At 38.7% G+C, this 15,203-nt stretch overlaps 1 protein-coding gene across 1 annotated transcript in view; it reads right to left on the bottom strand.

Moving 5' to 3' along the window:
* Nucleotides 1-14,940, bottom strand: part of BMP2K (BMP2 inducible kinase) — a 142,874-nt gene extending 127,934 nt beyond the window's left edge. Inside the window, exon 1 of the mRNA XM_050791138.1 lies at nucleotides 14,754-14,940. Coding sequence (XP_050647095.1) covers nucleotides 14,754-14,925 — 172 coding nt within the window. The 5' untranslated portion in view covers nucleotides 14,926-14,940. The remainder of the gene's footprint in view (nucleotides 1-14,753) is intronic.
* Nucleotides 14,941-15,203: the final 263 nt, after the last annotated feature.

Genomic DNA, 15,203 nt, shown 5'->3' with positions numbered 1-15,203 from the left:
AGTAGGAAAGACCACAAAAGTTTTATTTTTGTTTGTTTTATCTTTTGAAATTAAACTGGCTTACAAGTTGAACAGGATATAAACTGTTCAGGGTATAAACTGGTATACCTTAACAGGTATAAAAAATATTGAGGAACGAGTAACAGTAAGAGAAAAATCAGATAACTGATGGAAAAAAATGGGGGAGAAAAGATGACCAGGGGCTCAGCCTCTAGCTAAAGTGGGAAGGAGAGACAAATATTAGAGCCAGATGGGAGGGGGGAATGGGTTACATTTTTAAAAATTTATTATTATTATTATTATTATTATTGTTATTTAGACACAAGGTCTCACTCTGTCACCCAAGATGGAGTGCAGTGGCACAATCACAGCTCACTGCGGTCTCGAACTCTACCTTGGCCTCCTGAGGTGTAGGCCACCACGCCAGGCTCTACATTTTGACTTACGAAAAAGCTCATTTTACTCAGAAAAACATATAGACACTAGATGAATGCTGCTTGATAATGATGGTGATACTTCCATAGTTTGAAATATATTAGAAATATTATCTTTTTTTATTTTTTGTACTGAGTTTATTTAGGAAGATATAACATATTGACAGTATTGAGTCTTCTTAGCTGGTAACATGAAATAGCTCTCCATTTAGACAAGTTTTATTTTATGTTCTTCTAAACAATATTATAATTTTTTTCACAGAGGTTCTGCACATTTCTCATGAGTTTAGCTCTTAGATGATATATATAGTTTTGCTATTACGAATGTAATTTATTTTCTAATTCATTATTACTGAGATGTAAGAAACTATTAAGCTTTATTTATTTTGTAATTACTACTCTACAAATATTTCTTATAAATCCTAGATGCTTTTCAATATTCTTTTGAGTTTTATACCTAAACAATAATGCCATTTCCAAATAAGTTTAGTTTAGAAAGGTTATCCTTTAATGTTTTAAAATCATAAATCAAGCACCATTCTATTTTAACTTTTTACTTGCCTGTGTATAAAAACATGCCAAATGTATCATAAAAGTAATGCCATGTCATTTTTAAGGAAACTGTTTTATAATATCATAGGAATTTATATCACTGTAAAGATTCAGATATTTTGTATTCCAAGTTTAAGTCTAAAGCATTTTTGCTGTCATCTAATAAACAAAAACTTAAAAGAACCTTGTTTTCTTTTTACTTTGAACACTACACAAATTTACTAGGTAAAATGCAAATAGGGATCTGATATTACAGCACTTCAGATTCCACGCGTGATAACATTGAACTAGGAACAGAAGAAAAGGGGAGGATAAGAACTTAGCTATATCTCTTCCTCTTTTACCCTCCTCCTTACCGGAGGTCCTCCGTGTTGCTATGCTAAATTCAACTGAAGAAGCTGAAGTATTGCACCTTTAAGCTACATACTTTACAGTTCACAAATATATTATTTCATTTATGACTTGTCCTCTCTAGACTGAGAGAACAGTCTACCCTGGGAGAAGTTGGAATTTAAACTTTTAAAATTAATCGTGACATCTTAGCTCAAATAACTGCAGCACATGGTTTGATTGCCTTAGGAAAATACAAAGCAGAAAAGTTTTAACTTAGAAACTCAAGCAAAAATGTTTGAGAATACTTCTTCCACCTCATACTCCTCATGCACCCGGGAATACTGCAGCTGCCTTCAGACTATTAAAAGTCCCCAGGTCCCTTAAGCCAGTTCCAAGTACCCACCCCAATCAAAAGACAATGCCCATAAATACAGGAACTATACCTATAGCTACAGGCCAATGCCTATACAGCATAGGAGCTAATTAAAGAGGCCATAAGTAAAAGTACTTAGGCATAAGGAAAAAAATGAAAAAAAGAAAAAAAGAAAGAGGCCATAACTACTAGAAAGAGTGCTGGTCACAAGAACTAAGTTCTACTCTCCACAATGAACACTAATAATGTGACTTTGGGTTCATTCATTACTCCCTTTTCTCATTGTTAAATGAGGGAACTAAATTTGGACAATCACTACAATTATGGGAAATTTAATGAAGCACTAGTATTTTCAAAGAAAGACTATGAGTCCAACAATACCAATTGCGATTAATATAATACTTAGGATATTTTCCGAAAGAGGCTCCGAGAATGTCCTATTTTTAATTCAGGTTCTTACACATCGTTCCCTATTATTTCGTCTTCCAAAGCAAAAGAAAAAAAGAAAACAAAAATCGTGGAATTGACCTTATACTATCCATAATGGCCCACCACAACTTTTTGAAATACCTTTAGTGTATTTTTTAAAAAATAAAAAAAAAAAACAGCCACTATTCTAAGATGATAACAAATCTGAACTTTGAATCTGTATATAAGGGTTTCTCAAGTTAGAAATTTATGGGCATTAGTTACATCCAACCTTGAACACTATGGATTCATACAGCCCTTACAAATGCACTTCCAACATTTCCTATGGATAGGCAAAAAATACCATACACAAACACATATTTTAAAAAATAAAACTCATGAGTTTGCAATATTTCTGAAGTTCCCACTGCACTGAGGTGAAAAACTATAAAATCCTTAACAGCTACCTTCACTTGTTTAAAAATAAAAACAAGTACCAATTTGGGTTGACATCCTTAGAATTTCTCCTTTGGGTTGTACAAACAACATTTTGCTAAAAGATGAAAATTTACCAAAGATTTAGCAATCCAGTTAACTATTCACTAGGATTTAAACTGAGCTGTCTAGATGAGTTAACTATAATACTGTGCTAATGAAACTAAGGATCTATTCCAATTTCAATTTAGGCCTATTAGGTAGACAAAAAAAAAAAATCCTTAGATCCACATTACTGCACGTAACAGTTAACTATCTTACATACTCCTGTTAGTGATCATAGAAGACACCAAAAAAGCCTATGCACAGCTGAGCATATATACACCCAACCTCTGAAGAAATAATTCAGAATACATGTCCTACTGATCATGAGTCAGTAGCAACTTTTTTTTCTATATCTGTGTAAAAACATAGGCCATTAACATTCAATGGAAGAGAGTGTGTGATGCAGGCAAGAGAATGAAAAAGTGGGTAATTGCCAGTGATGCATAATTCCACTCCCTAGAAAAATAGTCCTGACAAGATTCAGAAAAAAAAAAAAAAAAATTACCTATTAGTAGTATCTTTATGATTCAGAAAGAATAGTAAAACCTAACCACACCACTGACAATCTCATTCAAAAGAGAATACTTATGTAAAAAGTTCCAGGCAGCCCTAACAATGGTCCAATTAGCACAAAGCAAAATAAGTAAATATAACATTTAGGCAACGGGAAGTAGTGTACTGGAACCCTCTCTTCCAGAAAATGAAAGAATAGTCAAGGATGGTTTGCTACCTTCTGACCTTTAGGCCAGGCTTACAAATTTCCTAATCTAAAAGCAAACTCAATGTCTTTCTACCTAGAAAATAAGTACCTTTAATATCATACAGTCCAGTTAGAGGAATCCCCAAAGTTAATGCTCACTTGTTTCCCTCCCCAGGAGCCTTAAGGAGATGAGATCCCCTTCTTTTTCCTAATCCCCTCATCCTCTTAGACACCATTCATCCCATTAAGCCTTGGTACTACCCGCCACTCAAGATAAAGCCATACACAGCTGACCATCCCCAAAACTGTTTCTTCTTAAGATTAGTTATCCAAAGCACATACTTTACACCTACCCAGCTCCCATTCTGTCTAACGGTAGCGGCTCAAGGGAACTCAGGCTAGAACATTTTGAGTCACATCTAATACAAGCAATGCAGTACCCACAAAACAAAGATGTACTATACATGTCACCATAACAGAAATAAAACAGGCTAGGAGTCCAAAAATAAATCTGGTAGTATTTTTTCATCCATCTATTTAAGGTTAGAACTACATTATTACCAAATATCTCTATCTCCTTACTTTAAAATGGACAGAACTTCAAAAACAGGGTCAGCCTTCTCCTAAACATCAACTGAACAGTTTGATATGTCAAGTATGGCTGCTATCCAATTGTTTCATAGTAATTTGCAGCAAGCCCTCTGATTACTTTTTCAAAACCGAAACTCAACCTCTTACAGAGGTACTGAATACTATCACGAATACAGCACTGCAAGAGATAAAAGATGAATACAAGGCCAAGCATGGTGCCTCACACCTGTAATCCCAGCACTTTGGGAGGCCAAAGCAAGAGGACCATTTTAGGCCAGGAGTTCAAACCCAGCCTGGATAACAAAACAAGATCCCATCTCTACCAAATATTTTAAAAATAATGAGGGGGAAAAAAGAATGAATACAAGATAAGCTTTAAAAGAATTAAATTTCAAAGTAGAGAAAACTACACATTTTATTAGCATTGAACAAAACTATTTAAGATAAGTGCTATATGAGTAACAGTTGCTAAGCAGAGCAAGGGAAGGCATAATTACACTTATTTTATTGTAGATAGGGTTTCAGGAAAAAATAAAGATTGCAAAAAAGTAACTATTTTAAATATATCCTACAGGACCCAATTTTTAACAGAATGGTGGAGGCCAGTATTTGCATTCTGGGCAAACATAACAACATAAGCTAAAAAACAGAAATGGGAAAGTGTAGCAAGGTGGCACATGCCTATTGTCCCAACTATCTGGGAGGCTGAGGCAAGAGGACTGCTTGAGGCCAGTAGCTCAAGGCTGCAGTGAGCTATGATCACACCACTGCACTCCAGCCTAGCCAACACAACCTTGTCTCAAAACACACACACACACACACACACACACACACACACACACAGGCACAAATTGGGTAGCTTATAAGCAATAGAATGTCTTACTGTTATGGAGACTGGAAATCCAAGACCAAGGTGCTGGCAAATTCAGTGTCTGGTAAGGGCTTGTTTCCTCATAGATGGCCATCTTCTAACTCTACCCTCAAATAGTGGAAGGGATAAGGGATCTCTCTGGGACCTCTTTTATAAGGGCATTAATTCCATTCATGAGGGCTCTCATGACCTAATCAATTCCCAAGGGCCCCATCACTAAATATCATCACCTGGGGGGTTGGGATTTCAACATATGAATTGGGGGAGGAGTCACAAACATTCAGACGATAGCAGAAAGCTGGAGAGAAGTGCAGAAAATATCAAGCATAAGAGTGTAATATACATAGGGAGTAAGAGTGAGAGATTAAGGCTAGAGAGGTGGGTTGGAGGTCACACTGCAGAGGGTCCCGAATCCTAGAGTAATCAGTTTGGACTTTACTTGGTTAGGCAAATAAGAGAGTGACATGAGCATAAGTCCATTTTAGGAAGAATAAGCTGGAAGGAATACAAGAACTGGTTTGGCAAGGAAAGAGTCTGAAAGAACAGTCCAAATGCTAATATAATTCTCTAAATGAGATGTATTAAGGACCCAAATTAGGGCTGACAGCATTGGAAACAAAAAGTACCCAATTTCCCATACATATCATGGGTAAACTTTCTATCTGTAAACTTAATCGGAGAAAGTACTGTCACACCTCCTCCTCATATATTCTTTTTGAATAAAAAGGTTTTGTTACTTTCTAATACTCTCTAAAATATATATATTGTGCATGAGTCTCTTAGAAAACACAATCAAGATAGTAAAATAAGCAATTAAGGTGGCATGCCCACTGAAACTAAATAGTATTCTGAAATGTCACACAATTTAATTTGAGTTTCTACCCAGATCTCAAGGAGTAGCATGTAAGGCAACTTCTTTGAAAAGACCTTTTTCCAATGATTAAAAAATAATTTTAGGCAGGGCACAGTGACTCATACCTGTAATCCCAGCACTTTGGGAAGCCAAGGTAGGCAGATCACCTGAGGTCAAAAGTTAGAGACCAGCCTGGCCAACATGGTGAAACCCCATCTCTACTAAAAATACAAAAATTAGCCAAGTGTGGTGGCAAGAACCTGTAATCCCAGCTACTTGGGAGGCTGAGGCAGGAGAATCGCTTGAACCCAGGAGGCAGAGGTTGCAGTGAACCAAGATTGAACCACTGCACTCCAGCCTGGGCAACAGAGCAAGACTCCATCTTGAAAATAATAAAATAAAAATAATTAGGCCGGGCGCGGTGGCTCAAGCCTGTAATCCCAGCACTTTGGGAGGCCGAGACGGGCGGATCACGAGGTCAGGAGATCGAGACCATCCTGGCTAACACAGTGAAACCCCGTCTCTACTAAAAATACAAAAACTTAGCCGGGCGAGGTGGCAGGCGCCTGTAGTCCCAGCTACTCGGGAGGCTGAGGCAGGAGAATGGCGTAAACCCGGGAGGCGGAGCTTGCAGTGAGCTGAGATCCGGCCACTGCACTCCAGACTGGGTGACAGAGCGAGACTCCGTCTCAAAAAAAATAAAAAAATAAAAAATAAAAATAAAAATAATTTTATACTTTAGGATTAAAAAATAAATTGCCATTCCATTGTAAAGTCTGTCAAAGAACTCAAATTGTATAACGACCAAACACAATCCTTTCATTACGGTCTCAATCCTGAAATTGTTCATTGCTATTCCTCCCTATCCCATGCTCCTCACTTATCGAAAACAGCAGTAAAAATCAGTTATATAGACAGAATCCAAGAATACTAAAATGGAAAAGGATGTTACAAACTCATTTTATCCACTTCATTTTTTTCTTGAGGAAACTGAAGTCAAAACGTCACAATGCAAGCTAGAGGCAGAACAGGGATTACCAGCTGGTATTTTTCCCCCTGACAGATGCGTCCAAGAAGGCACTATTTCAAAGATAATTAAAAATGTTAAAATGGGCAAACTAGTAGCAACAATCATTCTATATTTTTAAATAATACTGACTGCAAAACGCCTCTAATGTTACTGCAATTCTACAAGACTAGGATAAACCAAAAACAAAGTCTCTCTGTAGAAAAGGCCTTACAACCACTTTCCTGCAGAGAGAGACTTTTGAAACAGTTAGCAGACATGTGCTGACTGACCTCATTTGTAAAGCTGATACACATAGACAAAGAATCTCCAAATTAACTAAGTGCCTAACTATTTAAAACAGCTCAGTCATTAACTACTCAACTTCCCAACTTAGTCTCCTAAAAATAGCAAGCTGTGGGTAGATGAATGGTTCACCAGATGCATGCAAGATAAAACTAAGGAATAAACAGTCCCAATCCCTTGGAGATGAAATATTATACCCGACCACTAGAAAAGTGTGGCAGCTTTGAAATGGTAGTTCAGGACTCTTAATTTTGGAACCCCAAGTCAAGGCTTTAATCATTTTGATAGCTACCAAATGAGCTCTAATAGATGTATATGAAACTATTTCAAGTTTTGACAAAAAAATAGGAGGGAAATGGTGAAAGAAAACCAAGATAATATACAAGATCAGAAAGAACACTATAGAAAACCCAGGATCAACATAAGGACATCCATCTCACTTTCTAATATGTTCTCTAACATTAACATCATCAAGGACCTTTCCAAGTTTCCCTCCTGTGCACCCCATGATCAAACATACTAACAAATATTAATTCATTTTCATTATTTTTAAAATATCAAAGACAGAGCCTTTTCAATCTGCCCAGCATGAGAATGTTAGTATTAACCACAATAGTTGACTACAGCCTAAAAGCAAAGATATTCGGCATGTTTGTACAATTTAGCACTTTTATTTATATATATATATATATATTTTTTTTTTTTTTTTTTTTTTTTTTGAGACAGCATCTTGCTCTGTCACCCAGGCTGGAGTACAATGGCTCTATCTCACCACACTGCAACCTCTGCCACCCAGGCTCAAAGGATTCTCCTGCCTCAGCCTCCTGAGTAGCTGTTATTACAGGCACATGCCACTATGCCTAATATTTGTACTTTTAGTAGAGACAGGGTTTCACCCTGTTGGCCAGGCTGGTCTTGAACTCCTGGCCTCAAGTGATCTACCTGTCTCGGCCTCCCAAAGTGCTGGGATTACATGCGTGAGCCATCATGCCCATTCTGTACAATTTAGCTCCTTTACTGGAGATAAATGCACTATAAATTTCCACTATTTTTTTTGGAACACTGAAAATTTAGAATTGTTTTAGTGTCAGTAGCTTGTCATTGAATAAAACTGCTACCTCTAGAGGAAATACATCAATGGACAATCAAAATTACATCCTAGGAGCTATCACTACAATAATAACATAACCCAAAAGAGAACCATTTGTTAATAATATTGTATATAGTGTCCTTTGTTGCAAATAATTTCCATTTTATTGTAAAATCATATGCTACTATATAAGTCAAAATTTTATACAGCTGACTGAAACTTGAAAATTCAATATGGCTGAGGTACACATAATTATCCAACAAACTATTCAGATATTTTGCAAACATAAATGTGATATTTATTCAGGATAAATGTGACACCAAATATATAATCAAGTCACTACAATTTCCAAATCAGATTTCACTGAAAGCTTATAACTAAATCTGAACTTAAAAGTTCACTCATATTTATGAGAAGATTTGTCAATGCACTGTTAGGTACTGTCACACATTGTCTTCTCTAATCTTCATAATAGATATTACCCCCTTGTTTCAGAAGAGGAAACAATGTTTTCTAAGAGCTTAATTAAACAACAAAAAAAGGTGCTGAGTAAGTACTACTGGACAACTGAAAGCACAGGCGAACAGACCTTGTTTCTACACTCAAAAAGCTCAGCACCCAAAAAAAGCTGCCAAAATCAACCACAAAATGTAAAACAATTTCACAACTGCATGTAACATACATTTTTAAAAACTCAGTCACCTTTGTAGGATAAATAAAAATATAACGTCAATAAAGCAAGATAACTACAAGGGGGCATCTGGGTTATTTTTTTTTCCTTTCCTGTTTCAAGTTGCTAAGTGAAACTACACTGCCTTAACTGCTGTTTGTCTTCACCAAACTAGAAAGTTCAGAGCCCTCTGGCCTAAGTACAAAACCTCTGATGGTCCAGTAAAGAGCCCTCCATGGGTGCTCTTCAATTTGCAAATTAGGCCTTAAATTCTACTGAAGATCATCATCTGATTAAAAAGAAAAAAGAAAAAGAAAAGTCAAACATCATTTCCTTTGAGAAGTAGCTGAATGTTTACAGTATGGCCAACTTGTGTGATACAGTATCAATTAAAACAGAGTCTGTCTAGCCTTAAGAATTTTACTATCTGGTAGTGGAGGTGACAGAGGAACAGTAGTTAACAACCTTAGTGTTTCTGGGTGCTTACATAATTCCATCTCAAGACAGGTTAAATGTGACAAGAGGGGAAAAAGCAAATAGTTACAAGCGTCTACAGAAAGGAGGAAGTGATCATAACCATTACTTAGGAAACAGGGATTACAAAGGCAAAGGCAGAGTGCTAGGCAAGTACAAGATTGTGGAGCACACTGTGCCAGGCGCAAAGAGTATTCACCCAGCAAATAATTACAGGTAAGCTTTTAAAGATAAGAAGTGAGCATGAATAACTGTGAATGCCAGGTCAAAAAATGTGATCAAGTAAGATGACTTTGCAGCAACACAACTGTTCACTCCCTCCCCTTCTTGAAATACTCTCAAGTTTCCAGGTACCAGAGCATCCTGGTATTCCTCATACCTCTCTAGCACCTTCTTCTTAGTCTTCTTCGCCCGCTCTAAATCAGTGGTACTCAACAAATGGTTCCTGAACCAGCAGCATCTGTATCACTGAAAGAGTGGGCCTCACTCAGACATAATCAAAAGTTGAGGACCGTCCTCAGCACTTTGTGTTTTACCAAATCCTCTGAATGTTTACAATGAATACTAATGTCTGAGACGGATACACTAGAGGAGTCCTTCAATGAGCACCTTCTCATTCCTACACTCTCCCTACATCCATCCTCTCCCAGGGCTTTAAATAACAGCCAGGGGCTCACTAATCAATCAGAAGTACCATCTCTAAGCCCAAACACCTTTGCTGAGTTCCAGACCACATACCCAACTTCCCATTTGATATTTCCTCTCAGATATCTCATCCAAACACGTCTCTAAACATGTCTAGAACTACAGGCTGTCCTCCAAACACCTCAAAAAAATAAAATAAAAAATCTGTTCCTTCCTTATGTTCACAAATGGTACTTTCACCTGAGAGATACATAAGCAAGTCATTCCTAACACTTCCTATGACCACCACAAGGTCTTCCCATTTAAGCATTATCATCTTCATCTCCACTGTCACCATTCTAACCTTATAATTTGTATACCTCTCTACACAGCAATCAGCATGATCTTGTAAAAATACAAATCAGAGCATGTCACTGCCCCAATTCAAATCCTTCAACAGCTTCCCGTTGCATTTCAGATAAAACCTAAACTCCTCAGCATGGTATTCTAAGCCCTGGACCCTGGTTACCTTGCCAACATCATCTTGGATCTCTCTTACATGTGATTTATTCACTGTAGTCCACAGCTCTGAGCATATTTCAGTTTCTGAAACTTCCTTCCCTCGCATAGAGACTTCAGTCTTCATGACATACTTCAAGTCACCCCGACCTCACACCTCTGTTTTTAGCTAACTTTTTTCATCCTTCAGGTTTCTGTTGAAAGATCAAAAAGGCCTTCCTTGACCCCCCAAACTGAATTGTCTCATAAAACCCTGCACATTGTCTTCACAACACATATCAAAAATTTTAACTATAGTAACTTGGTGATTTTGGTTTGCTTGTTTAGCATTTATCTTCCACACTAATCTGTAAGTTTCATAGGCCAGAAGAATACCTCCACTATTGTCCTCTACTATGTTAAGTAGCACCTAGCAGTGCTTAGCACACAAAAGGCATTTAACGAAGTTGTGTAGTAGTTAACAGTTGTTGATATTTTTATTTGATCCTCCCCTTCTTTCTATCCTCTCTGTCTTCTCTTGGGAATGTTAACTTAGAAGTTACTGGGCAGCCACAGATTGTTTCTGCAAATGAGATATAACGCTTAAATCCATCATTTCCCTACTAATTTACAGTGCAAAATCAGATGTATAGTACAACCTTCCTGAAAAATTAACAATGAGAACTGGCTAACACTTTGCTTATCTAAGCATTTAACTCTAAGAGAAATACCGAGCTATTTTTAAAGAACCCTGTAGTAAATTCCTGGCCTCCAATTACTACCAAGCCAATAACCCCCAACACCCATCTCAGTAAATCTTACCCACATCACCATATTCACACTATCATTCTATCCAGCCCCCATAACCTCGTGATTACATTATCTCAACAAGTTATCTCTGCTCTCCCAGTCTCAACACCCCATTTTAGACCCACTTTGTACCAAGGACATTTAGAGAAAACAGTGTCCCCTACTCAAAAACCAACTTATTATCAATCAGTACTAAATTCCTCAGACTAGCACCAAAGGCTTGTTATGCAAAGGTGATGCCTGTGGTCAACAAGCCAATACTAGGTTTTAGTAAAAACCTGGAAGGTTACATAGAATTAATTATATGAGCCTGACAATTTGTCACTGTTTGAAGCTAAAACCAACATATGGCTCTCCCTCATTTCTACAGACCAAAGTTGGGATCTGCTTAGCAAAGACTCCTAAACAGTTTTTGAGAAAAAAACATGAACTGCCTCACTATGCTATCAGTCCTTTAAACCTTGAGGAGGAACTAAAAGGTGCAAGTTCTATTTTCAGACATTTATGTGCTTGACTACAAAGATATTATGATGCAAAGTATATATAATGTTTCAGAGAGAAAACTTTTTAACAGTTTAGTTATAACATACAACCTACCCCTGAGAATATGCTTTTTAAATTATAGACATAAAATGTGTATATACATATCTACCTATAACAATGGTTGCTCCTCATTAGTTGGGGATACTATATTTGCAAATTCATCTACTCACTAACATTTGTACCCTCAAAATCATTAGTCATAGCACTTCCACTGTCATCTGCAGACATGTGCACAATTGTGAAAAATGTGAGTCTACTAACGTGCACATTCTTGATTCAGCTTACATACTGTAAACAAGTGTCCTTTTCATGGTCTATTTAGTGCCATGTTTTTCTCATTTTTGTGCTTGCTATTGGTGATTTCACTGTTGAAAACAGTCCCCAAACATAGTGCTAAAGTGCTGTCTAGTGTTCAAGGAGCAAAGACTACAGAGAAAACACAAATGTTAGATAATCTTCATTGAGGCATGAGTTACAGAGCTGTTGGCCATGATTTCAATGTTAATAAATCAACCAAATATATTAAATAAGGTGCGTTTTAGGCTGCAACACACATAAAACAAGGTTGTATCTTAATCAGTTGACAAAAATGTTGTGACCAGAGGTTTTCAGGAATCTAATACTGTAGTAGGAGCAGTGCTTCAGTATTTGCTAATCCAGTTTTCACGGTGACATTTTGGAACGTAACTAATTATATACAAATAACAAGAGAGATGGACTGATTTATTGAAAAGACACTGCAGAGGTCATTATAAGTAAGCTACCAATGTTTGCAGGAGCATGGCAAAAACACTTCAGGGCACAGCATCTACCGGGTCTTCCCAACTCTGTTTAAAAAACTTTGGGCCAAAGCAAAAAATGCAAAACCTACCAAGTTTGTGCTTTGGTCTGTCTTAGCTTCCACCCCTTTTCCTACTCAGTGGTATGCCTCTCCCCAAATCAAGTACTCTTCAATTTCAACGCATTTTCACAAGCACATGGCCCAATCTAATGATCAGGCAGATCTATCAATTATTGATTAATCAAACTTAAATGCGAACTACACTTGTGCTTAAACATCTTGTCTAAATTGTGGCACTATTTGGAAGGGAGAGGGGATATTAAGCATCTGAAATAAGAACAGACCGGCCAGGATCAAAAAGTAAACTGATTATACATAGACAATTTCAGTTGTGTGGGTGATGGAGACAGAAAAAACATACAAGGAAAGAAAAGCTAGGCCTTGGCCTCCCTTCCAGGAAATTAAAGCTGGGGTGTAGCATGGAGAAGTTTCATCTTCCAAAAGGATTTCTTCAACCCTTGCTTCCTCCTAGCATTTGATTGTTGATTTTTCAAAAGAAAGGATACATTTATGGCAAAAGTCAGTGGAACACTCTAACAGTGACATTAGCGCTTGAAATAAATTTTTATTCTTCGCTGTGGTTGAACGAACTCTCCTTTTGAAATTCATCTTTATTTTTTATTTTCCAAAATTATTTCTTATTGAAAATGGCTTGCTTAGGGTAGTGATAAGATATGCTTAGGGTAGTGAGTGATACCAGTTACAAATTCAAAACCTAGTTTGTGAAATGTCAACATTTTTTTTTCTATTAAATAAAACACCCTTTTGGGATCTGGTGGAATGAAGTGAGTGTAACACTACTCAAGCTACACTTCAATTAGTTATTAAAACTATTCAAAGACAGAATATGGCATTTGAGTTAATAGCCATGTGTTTTTAAAACCTACAACACAATCTAAACCAACAATTGAAATTCATGTGTAATAAAGAGCTAGAAAACTTCATAGTATAGTAAATCTTTAATAAGTACCACTCACCACATATTCATTCTTCTGAAAAACTAAGGATCCTCCTTCTCCCACCTCTCCAAGTTTCGGCTAAGATCATTATTCTGAGCAATGGTTCACGACACAATGTGTACAACTCAATAATTCACGATTTCTTTCTCTTTCCAATATTTTATACAAAAATATTCAGGTTTTTTCCCTTGTGCTAATTTACTGTTGTTTATAGCATTTCAAAAATACAAGCAAAATCTCAGTCTACTGTTTTCAAACCACATCAACGTCTAACTCTCGGAGAACTTAATCCACTCTTCGATTTCTTTTATCTTAACCATAGAACTCAAAAGGGCCATTTATCAACAAAAAGTATTTCTTTTAAAGAGTTTATTTTGTAATGTCATTTTGCAATTAAAAACTCAAAGGCCAATGAAGCATGAAGCACACAGGGCAAGTATTTTCTACAAGGCAATTATGCCAGAAATACAAAACTAAATTCCAAGTTTTTATTTTAAAATGCGGTAAACTTTTTTTGTAAGTAGACTTCTACCTGCCGTCATAACCTGTTCCAGGTCATGAAGGACCGACCACAAAACTTCGCAAACGAAAATTAACCTGCTTTCATATCACCTTTTAAACTACTATCAGAGAGACATACTGGGAGGGCATGAATAGCACCTTGTCCAACAGAGAAGATTCTAAATAACAAACACAAATGGGCTTCAAGTTTACCTGCTTCTCAGTGCAACCTACTAACTGAATTTAGAGCAAAGGATCACCTCCAACACGCACACATGCACACAAATACACTGTTTTTCAACATATGACTGAGCTGCAGCAAACCCGAGCTTGACACCAGGGGCTGCAGGGTCCTATGCCCTGCAGCGCGGGTGGAGGCTCAGATGAAGAGGCCAACGCATGACACTCGTCTGAGCCACAGCTGGCAGAACAGAGCTTCAATCCTGCTCGATCTGACCCTCTAATGAGTCACTGGCCCAATCACAACACCTACCCACTTCCTAGCACGTCTTCTATCTATTTTCTCGCGTCAAAAAGCACAGAAAATGATTTAAACTAGGTATGAGAGAACTGTGCACCGGCCAGATCAGCCAGCGGCAAGAAAAGCCAGCTTAAGAGAGAAAGCCCGAGTCACTCTTTTAAGAGTCCCCGCTGGCCCGGCAGCGGAGGAACAACGGGGTATAAAAGTCAGTTCGGAGGGCGATGACCCGGAGAAGCCGCCGCCACACCCCAACCCTCCCTCACCTGCCTGTCCGAGCCTCCCCGGACGCCCGTACCTTCGGCCAGCGACTCTTCCAGGGTGACCTGGTGGCGGCCGACCGCGAACACCCGGACCCCTACGGACGAGCCGCCGGAGCCGCAGCCGGCCCCGGCCCCGCCAGCCCCGCCACCCGCCGCTCCGCCGCCGCTGCCGCCCTCCGACTTGGGCATCCGAGAGAACTTCTTCATGGTCCCGCCGGCGTGCTGGAGGGCGCAGGGAGCGCGCAAGGGCGAGGGAGAGGGCAAATCCCTGGCCCGGCGCGCAGCCGGGCGTCCGCAAGGGGTCGCCGCCCCTGGCCCGTCCAAGCGTCCGTGCGCGCTGCGGCCCGCCAAACCTCACATTCTGCGCTCCCCAAGCGCACAGCCCGGGCCCCGCCGCCCGCTCCGCGGCTCCGCTGCAGCTGCCCAGCTCCCGCAGAGGGCGGTGGGGAGGGCGGGGACGGGGCGGGGCGCGAGGGGGCGGGTCT

This window comes from Macaca thibetana, chromosome 5 (genome assembly GCF_024542745.1).
Source record: "Macaca thibetana thibetana isolate TM-01 chromosome 5, ASM2454274v1, whole genome shotgun sequence".
Classification (NCBI taxonomy): domain Eukaryota; kingdom Metazoa; phylum Chordata; class Mammalia; order Primates; family Cercopithecidae; genus Macaca; species Macaca thibetana.
The sequence above is the reverse complement of the archived record's forward strand: the minus strand, read 5'-3'. Positions and strand labels throughout refer to the sequence as shown.